General features: G+C 46.5%; 1 protein-coding gene across 1 annotated transcript in view; it reads left to right on the top strand.

Moving 5' to 3' along the window:
* LOC112246729 (zinc finger protein GLIS1-like) overlaps positions 1-24,486 on the top strand; it is a 154,062-nt gene that overhangs the window by 69,078 nt on the left and 60,498 nt on the right. The window contains exon 4 of the mRNA XM_024415237.2: positions 1-153. This exon is cut by the window's left edge and continues 1,261 nt beyond it. Within this exon, the coding sequence (XP_024271005.1) occupies positions 1-153 (153 nt within the window). The remainder of the gene's footprint in view (positions 154-24,486) is intronic.

Raw genomic sequence — 24,486 nt, 5'->3', positions numbered from 1 at the left:
CACATCGAGAAGGTGCACATTGACCAGCGCAAAGGGGAGGACTTCACCTGCTTCTGGGCCAGCTGCATTCGCCGCTACAAGCCCTTCAACGCCCGCTACAAACTCCTCATCCACATGAGAGTCCACTCGGGAGAGAAGCCTAACAAGTGTATGGTGAGTCCCTCTCCCTACCATAGATATATAATCACTAAAATCACCATTCAAGTCAAAGTTCTATGATGTCTGGGCCGGCGGCCATATCGAGTGTACCCATTCCATTCTAGCAATTCCCCACCAGCTGAGCCCAGAACCAAGCCGGTGTTAGTGGAGAATGTTGTTCACAGCCCACTCTTCTGAATAGAGCCAATCAAAGCCATTTTTATGGTCCATTATAGGTTCCATTTCAGTGACCACAGTATATTTACTCTATGAAATGGAACCCAGCTGGTGCAACCAGGACCCAGTTTGACAGTATCCATCCATAGGCCATGTCTAGTTTCCACAGAGCAGGCCAAGAGAGATTTGATTTAAACATACATTTAAGAGCTGCTGTGTACATGTGTAAAACATGAAGGTGGAGTCTTTTGTGGATGGCATCGATGTCACAGTAGTCCCTAACTTACATCTTATTTGGTACTTCGTAGAAATTGGTTTGTGGCCAACCTAAAATGTCACATTTGTTTGTTTAGAACACAGTTGCTGGGCCAGTACAGTTAAGGTTAGTGATAGATGTTAGATAGGTTGTTGTAAAGCCATTTTAATACTTTTAGAGACTGTTGTTTGTACATTCAGGGTGCACTGTTTCCAAGAGCAAGACTGATTCTTTTTCATTCCAGATTATTTTTTCATTATAAATTAAGATTTTTTTTTTTTTTTATTGAAAATGGATACATTTTAGCAGAATGTTTAAAATACACATTTTACATTGAAGTGAAGCGTTGTTATAATGGGAGCCGTATAGCTGGTCACTGTATAAATAGCTGTGTGGTTGTATTCTTTACAGGTGAAACTCTCCATCTTCACAAGTCAACACACTAATCAATGTCAAACTGTCACTCCCTGGCATCTCTTAGCAAATGGAAAAAGCCCTCCAACCTTAAGAACATTTTAGTCCAAATACACAATTAGTCCACAATCTGTGTAAGGGGCGAAGTCATGTTTATTTTCACTAGCTCAATGTTTTTTAAGAAGGGATTCAGATGATGAAAAACCAACACATCTGGTTAACATAACCAAACAATGCATACACTTAATCCCTTTAAATGGCAGGTTGGTATTTTTAGATGTCAAGTATTAAGTGAATAGACGTTTTACCCAGACCAAACACAGGGAAATATGTAGTAGTCTAGTGGAAGAAAAGGCAGAGGGATGTCTGCTAAAATCTCTCATCTTGCTCAATTCAGAGTTTCACAACCCTTGTCCTCATTTTAAGAAAATTGTCCAAAACGTAATTATTATTGTGCTATATGCTCATAGCCTAATACCACAAAAATACCACAAAAATATTTTTATGAAATTCAGGCGATATTTGTTTTTAAATTATTTGGTTTAATTTACTGGCTGTGTAAGTGTGAAAAAGTGTGAAAATTAAGTGTTAAATTAAAATCAGTTTAGTGTAAATCAGTTAGTCAATTAACACTTACCACTGCAATACATTGTTAGCTCCATTTAATGGGAATGTTTATATTCATTCATAGACTAGTAAATTTATAGTGAGCCTCGTAAGTTCCTCAGAGACATCATGCATTAGTGTGTGTGTGTACGTGTTGTAGCTGAAAATGTGCTCCGGTTGTGAATCTTCTCTCAGCTCTGTACTGTAATATAGCAGGACAGTGATTTTTCAAGTGAATTCTGGGTATTCTAGGAAGTTCTGGGAATAATTCACTGTGTTTTGGTCCTGCACTTGTTTCTTTTTCTTTGGTGTGTACATTTGGACTGCTCTTGCTGCTGGACACTGGGTGTGTCTCCAACTCTGTCACTGATGTCAGATTGGTGACACATAGAACAGGAAGGGAAACAGGCGGACTGTATGTTTATGTGTGTCTGTATGTGTGTTTGTTCTGTACACATGTGTACAGGGCCTTCAGAATGTATTCACAGCCCTTGACCTTTCCCACATGTTGTTGTGTTACAGACAGAATTTAAAATGGATTTAATTGAGATTTTGTGTCACTGGCAAACACACAATATCCCATAATGTCAAAGTGGAATTATGTTTTTAGAATTTTATACAAAGTAATAAAACCTGAAAAGCCTTTTGTTATGGCAAGCCTACAATAATAATTCAGGTATGCTAAGCTCTTAGAGATTTACCCAGGAAGACTCACAGCTGTAATCGCTGCCAAACGTGATTCTAACATGCATTGACTCATGGGTGTGAATACTTATGTAAATTAGATCTTTCTGTGTTTCATTTCCAATAAATTTGCAAACATTTCTTCAAATATGTTTTCACTTAGTTTATTATGGAGTATTATGTGTAGATGGGTGAGAAAATAAATACATTTGATCCATTTTGTATTCAGGCTGTCATACAACAACATGTGGAATAAGTCAAGGGGTAAGAATACTTTCTGAAGGTACTGTATTAATATGTGTGTGTGTGTGTGTGTGTGTAGGTGTGTGTGTCTAGGGAGATGCTTACCAGATGCTAACCATTCGGCTCAGTGTAGTGGAGCCGCTGGACTGTCTCAGGATGGGAGGCTGTGTATGTATGTATGTGTGTGTGTGTGCCTGTGTGTGTGTGTGTGTGCCCACGCTACACAACCCAGCCTCCCAATCACTCAGACCTCAGAAAGGCCTCAAACAAACACACACACACACGCACACACACACACACACAAACACACAAACACACACACACACACACAGGCACACACACACACGCACACACAGGCACACACACACACACACAAACACACACAAACACACACACACACAGCCTAGTCATACGTACGTGAATTCCTGTTAACCCCAACAATAGGCAGTATTGATTCCATCCATGTTGGATTGTAACACTCAGTTCTCAAACTAAACATAAACAGAATGTGAAATGTATTCAGGTTTGCATAAACACTTCTAATGAGCAATGTATTTAGATGTAGAGGTCTACAGAAAGTCTTAGAGAAAGTGTGCATGTGTTTTGCATGTCTCTGAGGTGATGAGTTTGTGTTTGCAAATGGGTGTGTGGTTATACATGTGCAATACTATGGAAATAGTTTGCTGCCATAATTTGTCACAAATGTGGGCTATACATATGTAGTGTGTGTGCTTTTATGCGTACAATATGTGTGCGTGTATATGCCGTAGTGTCTCAAACCAATCCCTCTAAAGTCCTTATTTAGTTCGTATGCGTCTGTGCCCACTGTAGTCAGGAACGTTTGAATGATGCCTGTTGTGTTTGATACACTCAGGCAATAGACAAAGGCATTTAGGAATTCCAGCTATTCACACAGAGGAAACAGATGAGACGTTCCATTTAGGACCAAACTCTCCAGAAAACCCAGCTAATCCCCTTATTGTTTTTCCAGCGGCAGATTCCAGTGGGTGCTCACAACTTGGAGCTGTGCTCAAATCCAAGCATAAGTCTCTTCCAGGTCCTCCAGCCTCCTCCAGCCTCCTCCAGACTCATCCAGCTTCCTCCAGCGCCTCCAGCTTCCTCCAGCCTCCTCCTGTACCTCTAGCTGTACAGCGTTTGTTTCATGCTGTGTCTTGGCTGGAAAAAGTCATTATCACAACACAAAGTTGTACTCCGACCTCTCGCTTGTCACTGTCCGTAACTGGCTATGTTTAACGCTGGCCCACATAAAATTGCAGCTCCAGCTGTAACCATCGAGTTCAGAGCACTTGTAAAGCTCTCTAAACTTTTAGAGGTACTTTTTAAGTCGTCCCCACTCCAATTACTGCAGGCCCCAGGGCTGTGGTACGGTCGGCGGGCAGGGTGAAAAAGAAACTGCATAATCTCTCTGCAATATCCTGTTGTGTTTCATGCCTAATTCAGAGTGTTGTTTTAGTTTATGACATTTTTTCTCTTGTCTGCATAAATATTAAAAATATATCCAGTGACCGGGAGCCCTGACATAGTCACAGGCTTTGATATCTTAGTGGGTTATATCGAGACTGTCCCGCGGATTTGATGTCTCATGGACAGATCGCTCCACTCCGTACACTGAAGTTCAGATAAATATTAATCTAAACCGTGGAATCCCTATATAATATAGAAATTGAGAGACACTCTCTTCAAGTCTCTTCAGATTACCTGAATGGATACATTGTATGAAATTGTTTTGAAATCCTGTCCATTGTAGGTATTGCCCAATAATGAACCATGGGAATGTTGAGATGACCTGCTATAGGATTTGCATTTGCGCCCTCACGTTGTTCAGTGACGTGAGAAGTTGAGTCATGTTAGCTTTAGATAGTAGAATTCATTGGGGTGGTATACTCTTTAATCGTAAACCCTGTGTGTTTCTTTCATTATTGGTTTTCAGTCATGTGGAGGCTTTAGAGTGCCTGTTAAGACCATAAAACATCATAAGTGTTTCCATGAAGGGTTTCCCTTAGGAATCATTGTTACTATGGAGATGACCTGTGTCACTGACTGAACATCTCATCAAAGAGATCGCATTTATTTGGGGAGATTGCAAAATAGAATTTGTACATTGAAGAGGAGAAACAAATTGATTCATAAGATAATAAAACACGTTTCTTTTAGTTCCTTTTTTCTCAACTTGTTTTATAGAACTTTCTATTAGGTCAAGCTAACTTACAGAGTTAGTAACTAGCTAGCCAGCAGCTTTGTAGCCATGGATTATGCACTTCACATTGTTTAGCTAAGTAGCTAGCTAGCTGATGGATGTTTTCCAGGGCAGAGGACAGCAACATTCACCTCCACAAATGCTGTTTACATTGATATCCATACTGAGTGATACTCAGTGATACTCATACTCATCGGCACCCTTAACTTTCCCCACTTAATTTAAGGAGGAAATTCACATTAAAAGGTTTTGTGCAATTGACTTAAAGTTAAGGAAACTTTAAGGTTAAAGATAAGGGGTAAATTAACTTGATGCTTTATACAACCGGGCCAAGAGCCATAATGCCAGCTGAACCTGAGGGGACATGTGCCCCTTAATTTGATACATTTCCAGGATAAAATAGAAGATATGGTTAATTTTACTCATAATATATTGAAAGATATTGGATATGGCCATCAGTTCCGCCTGAAAAGAAATGAGTGCAAATGTAATGACCATTTTACCACGTACTTTCAAGTAAATACCTGGTCATTTCTTTAAACCGTAATATACTGTTGGCCCATTTTACTTTAAGAACACATTTGGTATTCTACCCTCTCTCCACAATGGAATAAAGTTTTGGTTTTATTCTTGAGAATGATTGAGAACTCTGAGCTGCACTGAGCCACCCACAGCATAATGATAAAACACACCTCACCTGCGAATGAAGCCACTCTCTAAACACACACCACCACAGGCTGAAGGAAAACTGACTGCAGCCAGCCAGCGTCCTGCTGGGAAAAAAGCATAGATCATGGAATTTCTATTTTTTTTCATGGGTGTGAAACCAGCAAACATATATATATATTTAGATTTATTTGACAGATTTTTGGAAGAGAGGCCAAATCCCCCAGAAGCAGACAGTGAGACATACAGCGGCGTCCGTTGCCAAGATGGCGTTGTGTTTTCTCCGGGTAAATGGATCAGCTCCGACGCAGGAGATGAAACGACCAGTGCCATTAGCTAATTAAAACTGAGGTTCTGCACATGACCCGACTTTTCCCCTGAACGCTGTACTGAAACCGGAGCTGTCTGGACGCAGGGCGTGGGTGGCGACTGACATTGATATTAATGTGTTTGTACCAGTGCGAGCCTCTGACACTATTGCCTGTCTGGACTGCTCAGCCGGCACAATCTTTCAGAGGTCTGGACTCTGGCCCGGTAGCAGCTACCTGCAATGAAGACGTATGATTCAGTCCTTTAACCCAGGCAGCCAGGTCTGTAGGTCTGAGACCAACACGCTACACTAGAGGAGAAGGTGAGGGAAAGCTCTGTACAGTTTAACTTGTACACTCAAGAGGCAATAGGGGAGAGAGAGAGATGAGGCTGATGATGCGATGCATATATTAGTATGATGATGCTGCTGGCAGAAATGGTCTGAGAGTGATGTTTTGGCATTGACATAGATAGATCTTGCTTGTTTTCCTTGTCGACTAGGCCAGGCCAAGTTCTTTTCAGGCCATAATAGTTTTCCAGTCAATCTCTTAACAGTAATGCAATCCAGTCATCTCTCTCTCTCTTTCTTTCTCTCTCCCCCCCGCCCCCCGCCCACTTTATCAGCAGACTGTTGTCTAGAGCGCATGCGCCAAAACCAGATTGGGCAAGTTTGTTATTTATCGCAACAGCTTTTGTAACAAAACCATCAGTAGAGTTGAAAATGCAATGGAAACCCATTTACCTTTTTATTTGGTACAAGGGAAAGCAAAGCGCTTTTTATGTGCACCATGTCAACACAAACAGTCTTTTATCTGCAGCAAGTCCGTTGGATGGAAACACACCTCTCATGATAATCTGTCACCAATTGGATGGAAACCTAGCTACTGACTCCTCTCTCTCTCTCTCTCTCTCTCTCTCTCTCTCTCTCTCTCTCTCTCTTTTCTCTCTCTCTATATACAAGTGGGGCAAAAAAGTATTTAGTCAGCTACCAATTGTGCAAGTTCTCCCACTTAAAAAGATGAGAGAGGCCTGTGACGTATTTGTGACATATTGTGGCAGAGAACTATTTCCATAGTATTGGACATGTATAACCACAGCTACCCTGTCTCAGACTGGAACAGCTACCTTGTCTCAGGCTGGAACAGCTACCCCGTCTCAGACTGGAACAGCTACCCGGTCTCAGACTGGAACAGCTACCCTGTCTCAGACTGGAACAGCTACCTTGTCTCAGGCTGGAACAGCTACCCTGTCTCAGACTGGAACAGCTACCCTGTCTCAGACTGGAACAGCTACCCTGTCTCAGACTGGAACAGCTTCCTGTCTCACACTGGAACAGCTTCCTGTCTCACACTGGAACAGCTTCCCTGTCTCAGACTGGAACAGCTTCCCTGTCTCAGACTGGAACAGCTACCCTGTCTCAGACTGGAACAGCTACCCGGTCTCAGACTGGAACAGCTACCCGGTCTCAGACTGGAACACCTACCCTGTCTCAGACTGGAACAGCTACCCTGTCTCACACTGGAACAGCTACCCTGTCTCACACTGGAACAGCTACCCTGTCTCACACTGGAAAAGCTACCCTGTCTCAGACTGGAACAGCTACCCTGTCTCGTTACCCTGTCTCAGCCTGGAACAGCTACCCTGTCTCAGACTGGAACAGCTACCCTGTCTCAGACTGGAACAGCTACCCTGTCTCAGACTAGAACAGCTACCCTGTCTCAGACTGGAACAGCTACCCTGTCTCACACTGGAACAGCTACCCTGTCTCAGACTGGAACAGCTACCCTGTCTCGTTACCCTGTCTCAGACTGGAACAGCTACCCTGTCTCAGACTGGAACAGCTACCCTGTCTCGTTACCCTGTCTCAGACTGGAACAGCTACCCTGTCTCAGACTGGAACAGCTACCCTGTCTCGTTACCCTGTTTCAAACTGGAACAGCTACTGTACCCTTTCTCAGACTGTGTAACCAGGTATCAAAGTACGGACAATCCACTACATGCAATACACTCTAATTACATTTGTCTGGAATGCAATATTATGTGGTAGTAATATCCTTAACATTTAATCCCGGTTCTGTCTTGGAAACCTGGTCGACAAGGGAAGGAAGTTGACAGGCTCTAACCCAAACATAATGCAACAGCTGTGTCATAATTGTGTCCCATCCAAATGCTTAATCAGTTTTACCTCGCCAGTGGGCCAGATCAGTTTACTAAGACATGGATGGAGCCGGTTCCGTGTTCAGGGTGTATCGTCCTGGCACGTTCCCCAGCTCTCTGAAAGATGGGGGGCCTGACCAGGCCTATTGTAGAACACTGGTCTAGCATGTGTTCTAGGATCTCCCTCTGAGGTAATGGGCCTCATTGGACCAAATCCACTCAGATATGGGTCCTGTCCCAAATGGCACCCTAGTGCCTTTATAGTACACTACTTGGTGCACTACCCATAGGGCCTTGGTCAAAAGTAGTGCACTATATTGGAAAATAGAGTGCCATGTTGGATGGAGCCATGGTCTCTAATGCTTCCAAACACTGCACTTTGGGCTCTCTAATGCTGCAGTGTTAAAGGCTGTATGAAACATGGTGCCTTGCCACTTAACCATTTGTGTGTTACAGTGTGTTAACTGGGCCTGTTGGGGGTGTATGGGACAGTGTGTTAACAGGCTTGTAGGAAGTGTATGGGACAGTGTGTAGGGAGTGTATGGGACAGTGTGTTAACTGGGCCTGTTGGGAGTGTATGGGACAGTGTGTTAACTGGGCCTGTTGGGAGTGTATGGGACAGTGTGTACCCGGGCCTGTTGAGAGTGTATGGGACAGTGTGTTAACTGGGCCTGTTGGGAGTGTATGGGACAGTGTGAAAGCGGTCCTGAAGGAAGTGTATGGGACAGTGTGTAACTGGGCCTGTTGGGAGTGTATGGGACAGTGTGTGAATGGTGAGGAGACAAGGGAAAATCTTTCAGTAGGCCCAGGTGGGGTGGCTGTTGTTGAGGTTTTGATGTAGCAGGAGTCTGGTTGACTGTGGGACATGCATCACACAGGCCTCTGAGCCCAGAGAAACAACATCTACCTGGCCTAGCTTTTTGTCCCAATTAACAGAGCAACAAGAGACACATTTATACATCCCCCTCCAGATCTAGACCTCGTCAACCTTGCCCTCTACTCAGACCAGCCTCCAGACCACAGCCCCAGGATTACCCCTCTACTCAGACCAGCCTCCAGACCACAGCCCCAGGATTACCCCTCTACTCAGACAAGCCTCCAGACCACAGCCCCAGGACTCCCCCTCTACTCAGACCAGCCTCCAGACCACAGCTCCTGGACTCCCCCTCTACTCAGACCAGCCTCCAGACCACAGCCCCATGACTCCCCCTCTACTCAGACCAGCCTCCAGACCACAGCCCCAGGACTCCCTCTATACTCAGACCAGCCTCCAGACCACAGCCCCAGGACTCCCCCTCTACTCAGAACAGCCTCCAGACCACAGCCCCAGGACTCCCCCTACTCAGACCAGCCTCCAGACCACAGCCCCAGGACTCCCCCTCTACTCAGACCAGCCTCCAGACCACAGCCCCAGGATTACCCCTCTACTCAGACCAGCCTCCAGACCACAGCCCCAGGACTCCCTCTATACTCAGACCAGACCAGCCTCCAGACCACAGCCCCAGGACTCCCTCTATACTCAGACCAGACCAGCCTCCAGACCACAGCCCCAGGACTCCCCCTCTACTCAGACCAGCCTCCAGACAACAGCCCCAGGACTACCCCTCTACTCAAACCAGCCTCCAGACACCAGCCACAGGACTACCCCTCTACTCAGACCAGCCTCCAGACCACAGCCCCAGGATTACCCCTCTACTCAGACAAGCCTCCAGACCACAGCCCCAGGACTCCCCCTCTACTCAAACCAGCCTCCAGACACCAGCCACAGGACTACCCCTCTACTCAGACCAGCCTCCAGACCACAGCCCCAGGACCCCCTCTACTCATACCAGACCGGCCTCCAGACCACAGCCCCAGGACTACCACTCTACTCAGACCAGACCAGCCTCCAGACCACAGCCCCAGGACTCCCCCTCTACTCAGACCAGCCTCCAGACCACAGCCCCAGGACTCCCCCTCTACTCAGACCAGCCTCCAGACCACAGCCCCAGGACTCCCTCTATACTCAGACCAGCCTCCAGACCACAGCCCCAGGACTCCCCCTCTACTCAGACCAGCCTCCAGACAACAGCCCCAGGACTACCCCTCTACTCAAACCAGCCTCCAGACACCAGCCACAGGACTACCCCTCTACTCAGACCAGCCTCCAGACCACAGCCCCAGGATTACCCCTCTACTCAGACAAGCCTCCAGACCACAGCCCCAGGACTACCACTCTACTCAAACCAGCCTCCAGACACCAGCCACAGGACTACCCCTCTACTCAGACCAGCCTCCAGACCACAGCCCCAGGACCCCCTCTACTCATACCAGACCGGCCTCCAGACCACAGCCCCAGGACTACCACTCTACTCAGACCAGACCAGCCTCCAGACCACAGCCCCAGGACTCCCCTCTACTCAGACCAGCCTCCAGACCACAGCCCCAGGACTCCCCTCTACTCAGACCAGCCTCCAGACCACAGCCCCAGGACTCCCTCTATACTCAGACCAGCCTCCAGACCACAGCCCCAGGACTCCCCCTCTCCTCAGAACAGCCTCCAGACCACAGCCCCAGGATTACCCCTCTACTCAGACCAGCCTCCAGACCACAGCCCCAGGACTCCCTCTATACTCAGACCAGCCTCCAGACCACAGCCCCAGGACTCCCTCTATACTCAGACCAGCCTCCAGACCACAGCCCCAGGACTCCCCCTCTCCTCAGAACAGCCTCCAGACCACAGCCCCAGGACTCCCCCTACTCAGACCAGCCTCCAGACCACAGCCCCAGGACTCCCCCTCTACTCAGACCAGCCTCCAGACCACAGCCCCAGGACTCCCTCTATACTCAGACCAGACCAGCCTCCAGACCACAGCCCCAGGACTCCTCCTCTACTCAGACCAGCCTCCAGACAACAGCCCCAGGACTACCCCTCTACTCAAACCAGCCTCCAGACACCAGCCACAGGACTACCCCTCTACTCAGTCCAGCCTCCAGACCACAGCCCCAGGACTCCCCGTCTACTCAGACCAGCCTCCAGACCACAACCCCAGGACTCCCTCTATACTCAGACCAGACCAGCCACCAGACCACAGCCGCAGGACGTCCCCTATACTCAGACCAGACCAGCCTCCAGACCACAGCCCCAGGACTAACCCTCTACTCAGACCAGCCTCCAGACCACAGCCCCAGGACTACCCCTCTCCCAGACCAGCCTGCAGACCACAGCCCCAGGACTCCCTCTATACTCAGACCAGACCAGCCTCCAGACCACAGCCCCAGGACTCCCCCTCTATTCAGACCAGCCTCCAGACCACAGCCCCAGGATTACCCCTCTCCCAGACCAGCCTCCAGACCACAGCCCCAGGACCCCCTCTACTCAAACCAGCCTCCAGACCACAGCCCCAGGACTCCCCCTCTACTCAGACCAGCCTCCAGACCACAGCCCCAGGACTACCCCTCTCCCAGACCAGACCAGCCTCCAGACCACAGCCCCAGGACTCCCCCTCTACTCAGACCAGACCAGCCTCCAGACCACAGCCCCAGGACTACCACTTGACTCAGACCAGACCAGCCTCCAGACCACAGCCCCAGGACTCCCCTCTACTCAGACCAGACCAGCCCAGCATCCAGACCACATCCCCAGGATCCAGTGTCCCTCCAGCCCTGAGACTAATGTAAAGTAGCTGGAGTACAGACACTAGTACTGTCCAGAGAGAAGGAAGGATGTTATGGAGTGAAATAAATGTGTGTGTGTGTGTGATGTGTGTGATGTGTGATGTGTGATGTGTGTGATGTGTGATGTGTGATGTGTGATGTGTGTGATGTGTGATGTGTGTGTGTGTGTGTGTGTGTGTGTGTGTGTGTGTGTGTGTGTGTGTGTGTGTGTGTGTGTGTGTGTGTGTGTGTGTTGACATATGCACTGTAGTGTTCAGTGGCTAAATTAGGTTGGCTAGCTAGAGGGGAGACATTTGAAGCTTTCGAAAGGAAGAGGACACCAGAGGGTAGTGATGAACGATTCGTGCTTTTTTGAGGTCGGTTCGGTTTTGGTTATTAAAAAAGAATCACAGTTTTCAGTTTCGGTTTATTTTTTTAAACATTCAATGCACTTTTCATTATGTGGGTTGAATGCTGTAACAACACAGAGTAAAACAATTCATAAAAGTCCCATGATGCTAGTGACTGGCCATTACGGCTTTTCACTTATTAACCCCACTTTATTCACAATACTTTACTTTAATACCATATCAAGCTCCTGACTATTCCTCTCTTTGCATTGGTGGATACATCTTGTTATTCAAATACTTTTTTGATAATATTTGATGAGGAGTGTAGACATCAACCGCCTGTATTCAATGGAGAATGAGATGCTATGCTAGCCTCATAAATGTGCATAGACCGGCTCGATTTTCAACAGGGAAAACTCAAAGTTGCCAGGATTTCAAATGAAATTTAGGTCAGTCAATTTGTTGTTAAAAAAAACTACAATTGTATCAAACTTATGTAATCCCCAAAGACTTCAGAACAGAATCAACACAATACTCTGTGTGATGTATCTGAAAATAATTTGGTACGTTGTGTAGGTGAATGTGATGCATATTTGGGAGCGTTGCCATAGCGTTTGTAGCATTGGCAGAACATTGCGCTCTGTAGCATTGACTCATAGCTGGAATCCATCGGGGCAATTAGAGTTGGGAGCGTTCCCCAGCAAAGTCTTCAGTCCTCTAGGCAAGCGAGGCCGTCCACACTCCCTACAGGCTCTGTCTGTTTACACTGTAAAGCCTCGGCCTTCACTCTGCCTGTTTTAATGGAGCTGCACTGTTAACAAAGATGCATATCAGAGGCCTTTCATGACAGAGAGAAAGAGAGAGGGACCAGAGAGAGACAAGAAAGAGAGATAGACCAGAAAGAGAGAGAGACCAGAAAGAGAGAGAGACCAGAAAGAGAGAGAGACCAGAAAGAGAGAGAGACCAGAGAGAGAGAGAGACCAGAGAGAGAGAGACCAGAGAAAGACCATAGAGAGAGGGACCAGAGAGAGAGACCAGAGAGAGAGACAAGAGACAGAGACCAGAGAGAGAGAGTCCAGAGAGACTCAATCTGGCATGAGGGTCGGCTATACAAACTGATGGAAAGTGGTGTTGGGGGTAAAACATACGACATTATAAAATCCATGTACACAAACAACAAGTGTGCAGTTAAAATTGGCAAAAAACACACACATTTCTTCACACAGGGTCGTGGGGTTAGACAGGGATGCAGCTTAAGCCCCACCCTCTTCAACATATATATCAACGAATTGGCGAGGGCACTAGAAAAGTCTGCAGCACCCGGCCTCCCCTGCTAGAATCCGAAGTCAAATGTCTGCTGTTTGCTGATGATCTGGTGCTTCTGTCACCAACCAAGGAGGGCCTACAGCAGCACCTAGATCTTATGCACAGATTCTGTCAGACCTGGGCCCTGACAGTAAATCTCAGTAAGACCAAAATAATGGTGTTCCAAAAAGGTCCAGTCACCAGGACCACAAATACAAATTCCATCTAGACACTGTTGCCCTAGAGCACACAAAAACTATACATACCTTGGCCTAAACATCAGCACCACAGGTAACTTCCACAAAGCTGTGAACGATCTGAGAGACAAGGCAAGAAGGGCATTCTATGCCATCAAAAGAAACATAAATTTCAACATACCAATTAGGATCTGGCTAAAAATACTTGAATCAGTCATAGAGCCCATTGCCCTTTATGGTTGTGAGGTCTGGGGTCCGCTCACCAACCAAGACTTCACAAAATGGGACAAACACCAAATTGAGACTCTGCACGCAGAATTCTGCAAAAATATCCTCCGTGTACAACGTAGAACACCAAATAATGCATGCAGAGCAGAATTAGGCCGATACCCACTAATTATCAAAATCCAGAAAAGAGCTGTTAAATTCTACAACCACCTAAAAGGAAGCGATTCACAAACCTTCCATAACAAAGCCATCACCTACAGAGAGATGAACCTGGAGAAGAGTCCCCTAAGCAAGCTGGTCCTGGGGCTCTGTTCACAAACACAAACACACACTACAGAGCCCCAGGACAGCAGCACAATTAGACCCAACCAAATCATGAGAAAACAAAAAGATAACTACTTAACACATTGGAAAGAATTAACAAAAAAACAGAGCAAACTAGAATGCTATTTGGCCCTACACAGAGAGTACACAGCGGCAGAATACCTGACCACTGTGACTGACCCAAAATTAAGGAAAGCCTTGACTATGTACAGACTCAGTGAGCATAGCCTTGCTATTGAGAAAGGCCGCCGTAGGCAGACATGGCTCTCAAGAGAAGACAGGCTATGTGCTCACTGCCCACAAAATGAGGTGGAAACTGAGCTGCACTTCCTAACCTCCTGCCCAATGTATGACCATATTAGAGAGACATATTTCCCTCAGATTACACAGATCCACAAAGAATTTGAAAACAAATCAAATTTTGAAAAACTCCCATATCTACTGGGTGAAATTCCACAGTGTGCCATCACAGCAGCAAGATTTGTGACCTGTTGCCACGAGAAAAGGGCAACCAGTGAAGAACAAACACCATTGTAAATACAACCCATATTTATGCTTATTTATTTTATCTTGTGTCCTTTAGCCATTTGTACATTGTTAGAACACTGTATATATATATAATATGACATTTGTAATGTCTTTACTGTTTTGAAATTTCTGTATGTGTAATGTTTAATGTTAATTTTTGTTGTTTTTCACTTTATATATTCACTTTGTATGTTGTCTACCTCACTTGCTTTGGCAATGTTAACACATGTTTCCCATGCCAATAAAGCCCTTGAATTGAATTGAATTGAATTGAGAGACCAGAGAAAGAGAGAGACTAGAGAGAGACCAGAGAGAGAGACCAGACAGAGACCAGAGAGAGAGACCAGGGAGAGAGAGAGACCAGAGAGAGAGAGACCAGAGAGAGAGACCAGAGAGATAGACCAGACCAGAGAGACCAGACCAGAGAGAGAGACCAGAGACAGACCAGACCAGAGAGAGACCAGACCAGAGCGAGACCAGGCCAGAGAGAGACCAGATAGAGAGACCAGAGAGAGAGAGACCAGAGAGAGACCAGAGAGAGACCAGACCAGAGAGAGACCAGGCCAGAGAGAGACCAGACCAGAGAGAGAGACCAGACCAGAGAGAGACACCAGACCAGAGAGAGACCAGACCAGAGAGAGAGACCAGAGAGAGAGAGACCAAAGAGAGAGACCAGAGAGAGACCAGAGAGAGAGAGAATGAGAGAGAAAGAGACAGAGAATGAACAACATCACAGCAACATCTGTAGATGAGGCAGACTTTGCCAGAGTGGATAATTTTGTCATGACACAGGCACCTAGAATGATTCACCTGCTGTGTTGTGGCATTGTTAAGACCCCATTGTTTGGTGGTACTGGCTTGGTTTAGTCAGGTACGTAGACATCTGATTTACATTCGTCCCAGAGAGTTTTACACCCCTCCAGTGATGCTCTAAGGTCTCCAGAAAAGGATCCTGTACAACTTCAAACATGTGTTTCACATTTGATCAGTTCAGCTCTGGAATTAATTTAACATAGATGTGAAAGTTTTATTCTGGATTAATAACCAGTGGTTTTGTTTCTGTACAGAATTAGGTCTAAGTCTGGAGACTTTGTATTGTTTCTCCTGTCTTTTGCCAGCTTTGGTATCTGTACTACCAGCAATATAGATTGTGGCATGTAGGACTGACCCTTTCAGATTGCATTCGATGAATAATGAAACCAAAATCTGTGTTGCAGATGTGCCAAGTTTTATATTTTAAAGGGATAAAGCCAAGATTAGATTAGATACTCAAGTTGGTGCACCGATGGAATTGTAAATGGATATTGCACTTGAAATAATATACTATCATAATGTAGTCAGCGCTCTCGTTTGAGTACCGTGTGCGGCCAGCAAGTGCCAGGCCCAGACTCATATTACGCCTTACATAAACAAGTGTCTGATGACAAATTTCGAGAAAAATATTCCATAAATATGAAAGCGTTTACTGTGGAACACCAATTATAATACTGGAATCTCACAATTCTCTGCAGTTGGCAGGTTACTTTTGTCCAAAGTAATCGCTCAGGAACAGAGACTGTTTTTGCACTTAAATGAATGTGTTTGCAGCCAGGCAGCAGAAGCAGTAACACAGATTGGTAGTTGATAGGGATTGACTTATTAAATATGAACATGGAACCACTTGCTGAAATGTGGATCTGAAATGATTTATTGAGAAGTGAATGCTTGGAGATCTGCTGACATGTGAATGTGGGTGATATACTTGAACCTTGATAAGGACTGACACATTGAGCGCTGATTGCACAAGAGATATATCACAGCCAGCTGTAGCCCCACTTTGACGTGAAACTGGACTCCCGACATCCATAGGGAAAATAAAAGATGACCTTGGCACACTCAGGACTGAACAAACTGAGAGGGCACCATGAGCAGCCGCCGTTCCATTCTCCGTTACCCATAAGGCTCTAATGGTCTGGTCGTTCTCCAGCAGAGTGGCTGATGTCCACCTGCTGTTCACTGTTCGATCGCTTTCCGGGGCCAATTCATTCTCCATCTTCCCTCATCCCTTTGCTGGAATAGCGCTGGGTGGTGATCACAATGCCATCTTGACCTATTGGTCAGTTTCACAGCCAGTGTTTTCTCTCTGAATATCATGGTGCCTCTGGGGTCAAGGTGTTTGGTTTGGAAGCCCACGGCACCTCTGAAATGTTTATTTGTTGTCACATCAGCGTTATAGTGTGGCGCGAGCCTCAGCAGCTGTGTCAACTCTCCCTGTGTGGACAAGCGAGGGTTTGCCAAAAAGGGAGAAGGGTACTGAGATAGATGGGTGGAGGGATGGTAGAGGTGGAGAAGGGTACTGAGATAGAGGGGTGGAGGGATGGTAGAGGTGGAGAAGGGTACTGAGATAGAGGGGTGGAGGGATGGTAGAGGTGGAGAAGGGTACTGAGATAGAGGGGTGGAGGGATGGTAGAGGTGGAGAAGGGTACTGAGATAGAGGGGTGGAGGGATGGTAGAGGTGGAGAAGGGTACTGAGATAGAGGGGTGGAGGGATGGTAGAGGTGGAGAAGGGTACTGAGATAGAGGGGTGGAGGGATGGTAGAGGTGGAGAAGGGTACTGAGATAGAGGGGTGGAGGGATGGTAGAGGTGGAGAAGGGTACTGAGATAGAGGGGTGGAGGGATGGTAGAGGTGGAGAAGGAGAGAGGGGAATGGTAATAAGGTTAGGGAGAGACGGATGATGCACGAGAGACCGACGTCAGAGCGACAGGCGAGGATGGCGAGGGGGAACATGAAGAGGTTGCATAGAGAAACAAAGTGAATTAAAACTTGGTATGAGTCAATCTTCTTTTACAATAATAATTGCACATTTACCTGTCATAACAGCCATCTAATAGGTAGCTGAATCCATCCACTTGTATAACAGTCCCCCATTGTCTGACTAACTAGAGTCTAAAGGAATAGGAGCTTTGCGCAGACAGGTGTGGAGAGGAGAGGACAGGACAGGACAGGATAGGACGGGACAGGGGAGGATAGGAGAGGACGGGACATGGGAGGATAGGAGAGGATGGGACAGGGGAGGAGAGGATGGGAGAGGTCAGGAGAGGGCAGGAGAGGATAGGAGAGGACGGGACAGGAGACGACAGGACAGGAGAGGACAGGTGTGGAGAGGACAGGACAGGGGAGGATAGGAGAGGACAGGACAGGAGAAGATAGGGGAGGGGAGGATAGGAGAGGGGAGGTGTGGAGAGGACAGGAGAGGAGAGGACAGGACAGGAGAGGACAGGTGTGGAGAGGACAGGACAGGGCAGGATAGGAGAGGACGGGACAGGAGAGGATAGGGGAGGATAGGAGAGGGGAGGATAGGATAGGAAAGGACGGGAGATGTCAGGAGAGGGCAGGAGAGGACAGGACAGGAGAGGACAGGAGAGGACAGGATAGGACAGGGGAGGATAGGAGAGGACGGGAGAGGTCAGGAGAGGTCAGGAGAGGATAGGAGAGGACAGGAGAGGACAGGACAGGAGAGGACGGGAGAAGACAGGAGAGGATAGAAGAGGACAGGAGGGGAGAGGACAGGAGAGGAGAGGATGGGAGAGGACAGGAGAGGATATGAGAGGATATGAGAGGATAGGAGAGGATAGGAGAGGAGAGGACAGGACAGGGGAGGACGGGAGAGGACAAGAGAGGACAGTAGAGGAGAGGACGGGAAAGGATGGGAGAGGACGGGAGAAGAGAGGATGGGAGAGGACGGGAGAGGACGGGAGAAGAGAGGATGCGAGTAGACGGGAGAGGACGGGAGAGGAGAGGATGGGAGTGGACTGGGGAGGACGGGAGAGGACAGGAGAGGAGAGGATGGGAGAGGACAGGAGAGGACAGGACAGGGGAGGACAGGAGAGGACAGGAGAGGACAGTAGAGGAGAGGACGGGAAAGGACGGGAGAGGAGAGGATGGGAGAGGACAGGAGAGGATATGAGAGGATAGGATAGGAGAGGACAGGACAGGGGAGGACAGGAGAGGACAGGAGAGGAGAGGACGGGAAAGGATGGGAGAAGACGGGAGTGGACGGAACGGGAGAGGACGGGACAGGAGATAACAGGAGAGGAGAGGCGAGGAGAGGACGGGAGAGGCGCTGGGGGGATGGAAGCAAGTGTGAGTGAGAGGTCCTAGACAGATTGAGCCCAGGGTGTCAGAGAGGGGAGAGAGGAGGCTGCTCTCAAACCGGTCATAGACAATACTGTATAGACTAGGAGTAACATCATTCCAGCGGCCGGCTCAAAGGACATATCGTGTTTAGGATTTTCACTGACGTCCCCCCACTCTGCGTGGTTCAAGTTACGGGGAATAGGTTTATAATTAATGCCTTGATTGTCTACTAATGGCCATGGTACCAGGGCTGTGTAATACACTCTAATTAGCTATTAGAAATGGTTAGGGCAGTCAGAGTAAACACAGGGACAGTTATCAGAGGAAGATATACGGCTCAATGAAACACAGTCATGGCCCACCAACTCTGAATAATCAGGTTTTAAAACGCCTCTCAACTAATGAGTATTCACAAGAGTAGAGATAATAAACTATCTTTTTGTATCCAAAACCAGTCTTTCTTTCCCTATGGTCATTGATCTAACCAGAGTCTTAAGGCCTCAGTAAGACTCTGGCTGTAACCAATAGACAAGCCCTCCAACTGAACTTCTCACAATCTCAAATGGACTGACATTAACCCATCTGGACAAGAGGAATACCTATGTGAGAATGCTGTTCATCGACTACAGCTCGGCATTCAACACCATAGTACCCTCCAAGCTCGTCATCAAGCTCGAGACCCTGGGTCTCGACCCCGCCCTGTGCAACTGGGTACTGGACTTCCTGACGGGCCGCCCCAGGTGGTGAGGGTAGGCAACAACATCTCCTCCCCGCTGATCCTCAACACTGGGGCCCCACAAGGGTGCGTTCTGAGCCCTCTCCTGTACTCCCTGTTCACCCACGACTGCGTGGCCATGCACGCCTCCAACTCAATCATCAAGTTTGCGGACGACACAACAGTGGTAGGCTTGATCACCAACAACGACGAGACGGCCTACAGGGAGGAGGTGAGGGCCCTCGGAGTGTGGTGTCAGGAAAATAACCTCACACTCAACGTCAACAAAACTAAGGAGATGATTGTGGACTTCAGGAAACAGCAGAGGGAACACCCCCATCCACATCGATGGAACAGTAGTGGAGAGGGTAGCAAGTTTTAAGTTCCTCGGCATACACATCACAGACAAACTGAATTGGTCCACTCACTCAGACAGCATCGTGAGGAAGGCGCAGCAGCGCCTCTTCAACCTCAGGAGGCTGAAGAAATTCGGCTTGTCACCAAAAGCACTCACAAACTTCTACAGATGCACAATCGAGAGCATCCTGGCGGGCTGTATCACCGCCTGGTATGGCAACTGCACCGCCCTCAACCGTAAGGCTCTCCAGAGGGTAGTGAGGTCTGCACAACGCATCACCGGGGGCAAACTACCTGCCCTCCAGGACACCTACACCACCCGATGCTACAGGAAGGCCATAAAGATCATCAAGGACATCAACCACCCGAGCCACTGCCTGTTCACCCCGCTGCCATCCAGAAGGCGAGGTCAGTACAGGTGCATCAAAGCTGGGACCGAGAGACTGAAAAACAGCTTCTATCTCAAGGCCATCAGACTGTTAAACAGCCACCACTAACATTGAGTGGCTACTGCCAACACACTGTCAATGACACTGACTCTACTCCAGCCACTTTAATCATGGGAATTGATGGGAAATTATGTAAATATATCACTAGCCACTTTAAACAATGCTACCTTATATAATGTTACTTACCCTACATTGTTCATCTCATATGCATACGTTGATACTGTACTCTATATCATCGACTGCATCCTTATGTAATACATGTATCACTAGCCACTTTAACTATGCCACTTGGTTTACATACTTATCTCATATGTATATACTGTACTCGATATCATCTACTGTATCTTGCCTATGCTGCTCTGTACCATCACTCATTCATATATCCTTATGTACATATTCTTTATCCCCTTACACTGTGTATGACAGTAGTTTTTTTGGAATTGTTAGTTAGATTACTTGCTCGTTATTACTGCATTGTCGGAACTAGAAGCACAAGCATTTCGCTACACTCGCATTAACATCTGCTAACCATGTGTATGTGACAAATAAAATTTGATTTGATTTGATTTGATTTCAGAAATATTGTTGCTTTTTTGTGGAAACTGGTCATTTGCCTTGGAAATGGACAGTTGCAGTTGAATGCTAACATTGACATTTTAGTATACTCAAAGGCAGATCGACCAATGTTTTACCTAGTCAGCTCAGGGATCCGAACCAGCAACCTTTACGGTTACTGGCCCCATGCTCTTAACCGCTAGTCTACCGGCCGCTAATGTTAAAGGTCAACAGATCAGCAGATAAGGCATATCCTTTTCCCTTTTCACTTCTATTGAAGAGAGAAGGGCTGTACTATGGTACGAGTGTGATCCCACTTTCCATTTTCACTTCTATTAAAGAGAGAAGGGCTGTACTATACTATGGTATGAGTGTGATCCCACTTTCCATTTTCACTTCTATTAAAGAGAGAAGGGCTGTACTATGGTATGAGTGTGATCCCACTTTCCATTTTCACTTCTATTAAAGAGAGAAGGGCTGTACTATACTATGGTATGAGTGTGATCCCACTTTCCATTTTCACTTCTATTAAAGAGAGAAGGGCTGTACTATACTATGGTACGAGTGTGATCCCACTTTCCATTTTCACTTCTATTAAAGAGAGAAGGGCTGTACTATACTATGGTATGAGTGTGATCCCACTTTCCATTTTCACTTCTATTAAAGAGAGAAGGGCTGTACTGTACTATGGTATGAGTGTGATCCCACTTTCCATTTCACTTCTATTAAAGAGAGAAGGGCTGTACTATACTATGGTATGAGTGTGATCCCACTTTCCATTTCACTTCTATTAAAGAGAGAAGGGCTGTACTATACTATGGTATGAGTGTGATCCCACTTTCCATTTCACTTCTATTAAAGAGAGAAGGGCTGTACTATACTATGGTACGAGTGTGATCCCACTTTCCATTTCACTTCTATTAAAGAGAGAAGGGCTGTACTATGGTATGAGTGTGATCCCACTTTCCATTTTCACTTCTATTAAAGAGAGAAGGGCTGTACTATACTATGGTATGAGTGTGATCCCACTTTCCATTTTCACTTCTATTAAAGAGAGAAGGGCTGTACTATACTATGGTATGAGTGTGATCCCACTTTCCATTTTCACTTCTATTAAAGAGAGAAGGGCTGTACTATACTATGGTACGAGTGTGATCCCACTTTCCATTTTCACTTCTATTGAAGAGAGAAGGGCTGTACTATGGTACGAGTGTGATCCCACTTTCCATTTTCACTTCTATTAAAGAGAGAAGGGCTGTACTATACTATGGTACGAGTGTGATCCCACTTTCCATTTTCACTTCTATTAAAGAGAGAAGGGCTGTACTATACTATGGTACGAGTGTGATCCCACTTTCCATTTTCACTTCTATTGAAGAGAGAAGGGCTGTACTATGGTACGAGTGTGATCCCACTTTCCATTTTCACTTCTATTGAAGAGAGAAGGGCTGTACTATGGTACGAGTGTGATCCCACTTTCCATTTTCACTTCTATTGAAGAGAGAAGGGCTGTACTATACTATGGTACGAGTGTGATCCCACTTTCCTCTTTCACTTCTATTGAAGAGAGAAGGGCTGTACTATACTATGGTACGAGTGTGATCCCACTTTCCATTTTCACTTCTATTGAAGAGAGAAGGGCTGTACTATGGTACGAGTGTGATCCCACTTTCCATTTTCACTTCTATTAAAGAGAGAAGGGCTGTACTATACTATGGTACGAGTGTGATCCCACTTTCCATTTTCACTTCTATTAAAGAGAGAAGGGCTGTACTATACTATGGTACGAGTGTGATCCCACTTTCCATTTCACTTCTATTGAAGAGAGAAGGGCTGTACTATGGTACGAGTGTGATCCCACTTTCCTCTTTCTTTCAACCGTGTTTCACAAACCCAGCGATGCCCCGATCACCAGGAAATCACATCTTAGCTCTCTAATGTCATGCAGGGCCTGGAAGCTGGTACACATGTGAATGCAGGCTCCTGAAACTCAGCAGGTTACGTGTTTCCATGAAGACTTGACTTGACTGTGTATTCTGGAGCCAAACTTACCCAAAGTAGTTCTATACCAGTCTCCCATAGCAACAAGGGTACAAATCCATCATATAGTTCCTCATTGATCTACATAAAAAGAGCTAGGAATCGTCCCAAATGGTACCCTATTCCCTTTGTAACTTTTTACCAAGGCTCATAGGGCTCTGGTCAAAAGTAGTGCACTACATAGGGAATAGGGTGCTATTTGGGATGCAACCCTAGCTGATGGGTCATTATGCTGGATGCCTCATTTAGTCATCATAGGAATGCTTCCTGTTATAGACGGGACCATACACAGATTTTTCATCTGCCCCAAACTATGCAGGCCGGCGTGAGTACAAAATGGCTGTTTGGAAACAATTTCTTGAGTCATTTACAGGACTACTTCCTCCCACCAATTTATCGGCTGAGCAAGCTATCGCGTCAGCAGCGCTCGCTCACTCAGCGCTCGTCCACTAACAGTCCTGCCTTAGTTAATCACTTTTGGTGTGTACTTAGTGTACGTCTCACCATCCATAAATCAAGTGCTGTGAGAGTTTTAGCTGAGGATAAGGGGGAAAGACGCAAAATAAAAACTAAGTACACTGTGTGTGAATTCATCTACATCCAGCATCTAGAAATGGAAAGGAGAAAATAAATCAGCTCCTATCTTTGATTCAAATTAGGGCCCCTATTCGCAACAGATGAGTCTGGCTGCTCAAAGGCGTCCTGCTTGGCTGTGGAAATGATATGTGTAAACTATGTAATGTGAATGTTTTAGGGAAGCTGTCTTTAATTTGGTACCCTGACGAAGTGCATGAGAAACCTGCCTCTCCTTAGCTGTCTCGTTGAATCATACGGATATAATTTCATCCATTTACGTTTTTCTGCTGTTTGCTGTAGTTGCCACGGGGCATTTGGAAGTAGGCAGATTAAACGCACATGTTTCCCCGAGCCGCAGCCTGAGCACTCCACTCTAGCCTCCCTCCACCGAACAGATCCTGAAGTTGTGGCGCTTTTCCTCATCGGTCAGTGGATAAAAAGGCATCTTGTGATAAACAAACACACTTTCAGCACCTGTTTTTTTCCAGAATGGAACAATACTGAAAAGTAACCAGTATCATTGTTTTATTCTTGGTTGGTGGTGTTTTGGATTCCCAGATTTGGTCACAGGAAATCAGTTAACTTTATTAGAAGCTTAGGCAATTACGGAACCTCGATGCATTAGCTAAAACCAATCAACGCGGAAAACTGGTGGGCCTCGTTAAGGCCCGAAGTACCTATTGCTTTTACAAAAGGCCCTCTCAACATAAATTATAGTGGATTTCATACTAGTTAGCAGCCAAATGTTTTAATCCCATTAGTCAGAAGCTGAGAAGCCTCCCATTAGTCAGAAACTGAGAAGCCTCCCATTCCTCAGAAGCTGAGAAGCCTCCCATTAGTCAGAAGCTAAGAAGCCTCCCATTATTCAGAAGCTGAGAAGCCTCCCATTAGTCAGAAGCTGAGAAGCCTCCCATTAGTCAGAAACTGAGAAGCCTCCCATTCCTCAGAAGCTGAGAAGCCTCCCATTAGTCAGAAGCTGAGAAGCCTCCCATTCCTCAGAAGCTGAGAAGCCTCCCATTAGTCAGGTGTGCTCCCTCTCCGGCCTCTAGGTCAACAGGCTGCTCGTTATGGCTAACACCTGTCACCATCGTCACTTCCCTGATTATCTTCCCTTTATATGTCACTCCCTTTGGTTCCTTCCCTATATATGACACTCCCTTTAGTTCCTTCCCTATATATGACACTCCCTTTAGTTCCTTCCCCAGGCCTCATTGTTTCTGTTTCATGTCTGTGTGCTGTT

The sequence above is a fragment of the Oncorhynchus tshawytscha genome, linkage group LG06 (assembly GCF_018296145.1).
Source record: "Oncorhynchus tshawytscha isolate Ot180627B linkage group LG06, Otsh_v2.0, whole genome shotgun sequence".
Taxonomy (NCBI): domain Eukaryota; kingdom Metazoa; phylum Chordata; class Actinopteri; order Salmoniformes; family Salmonidae; genus Oncorhynchus; species Oncorhynchus tshawytscha.
The sequence above is the reverse complement of the archived record's forward strand: the minus strand, read 5'-3'. Positions and strand labels throughout refer to the sequence as shown.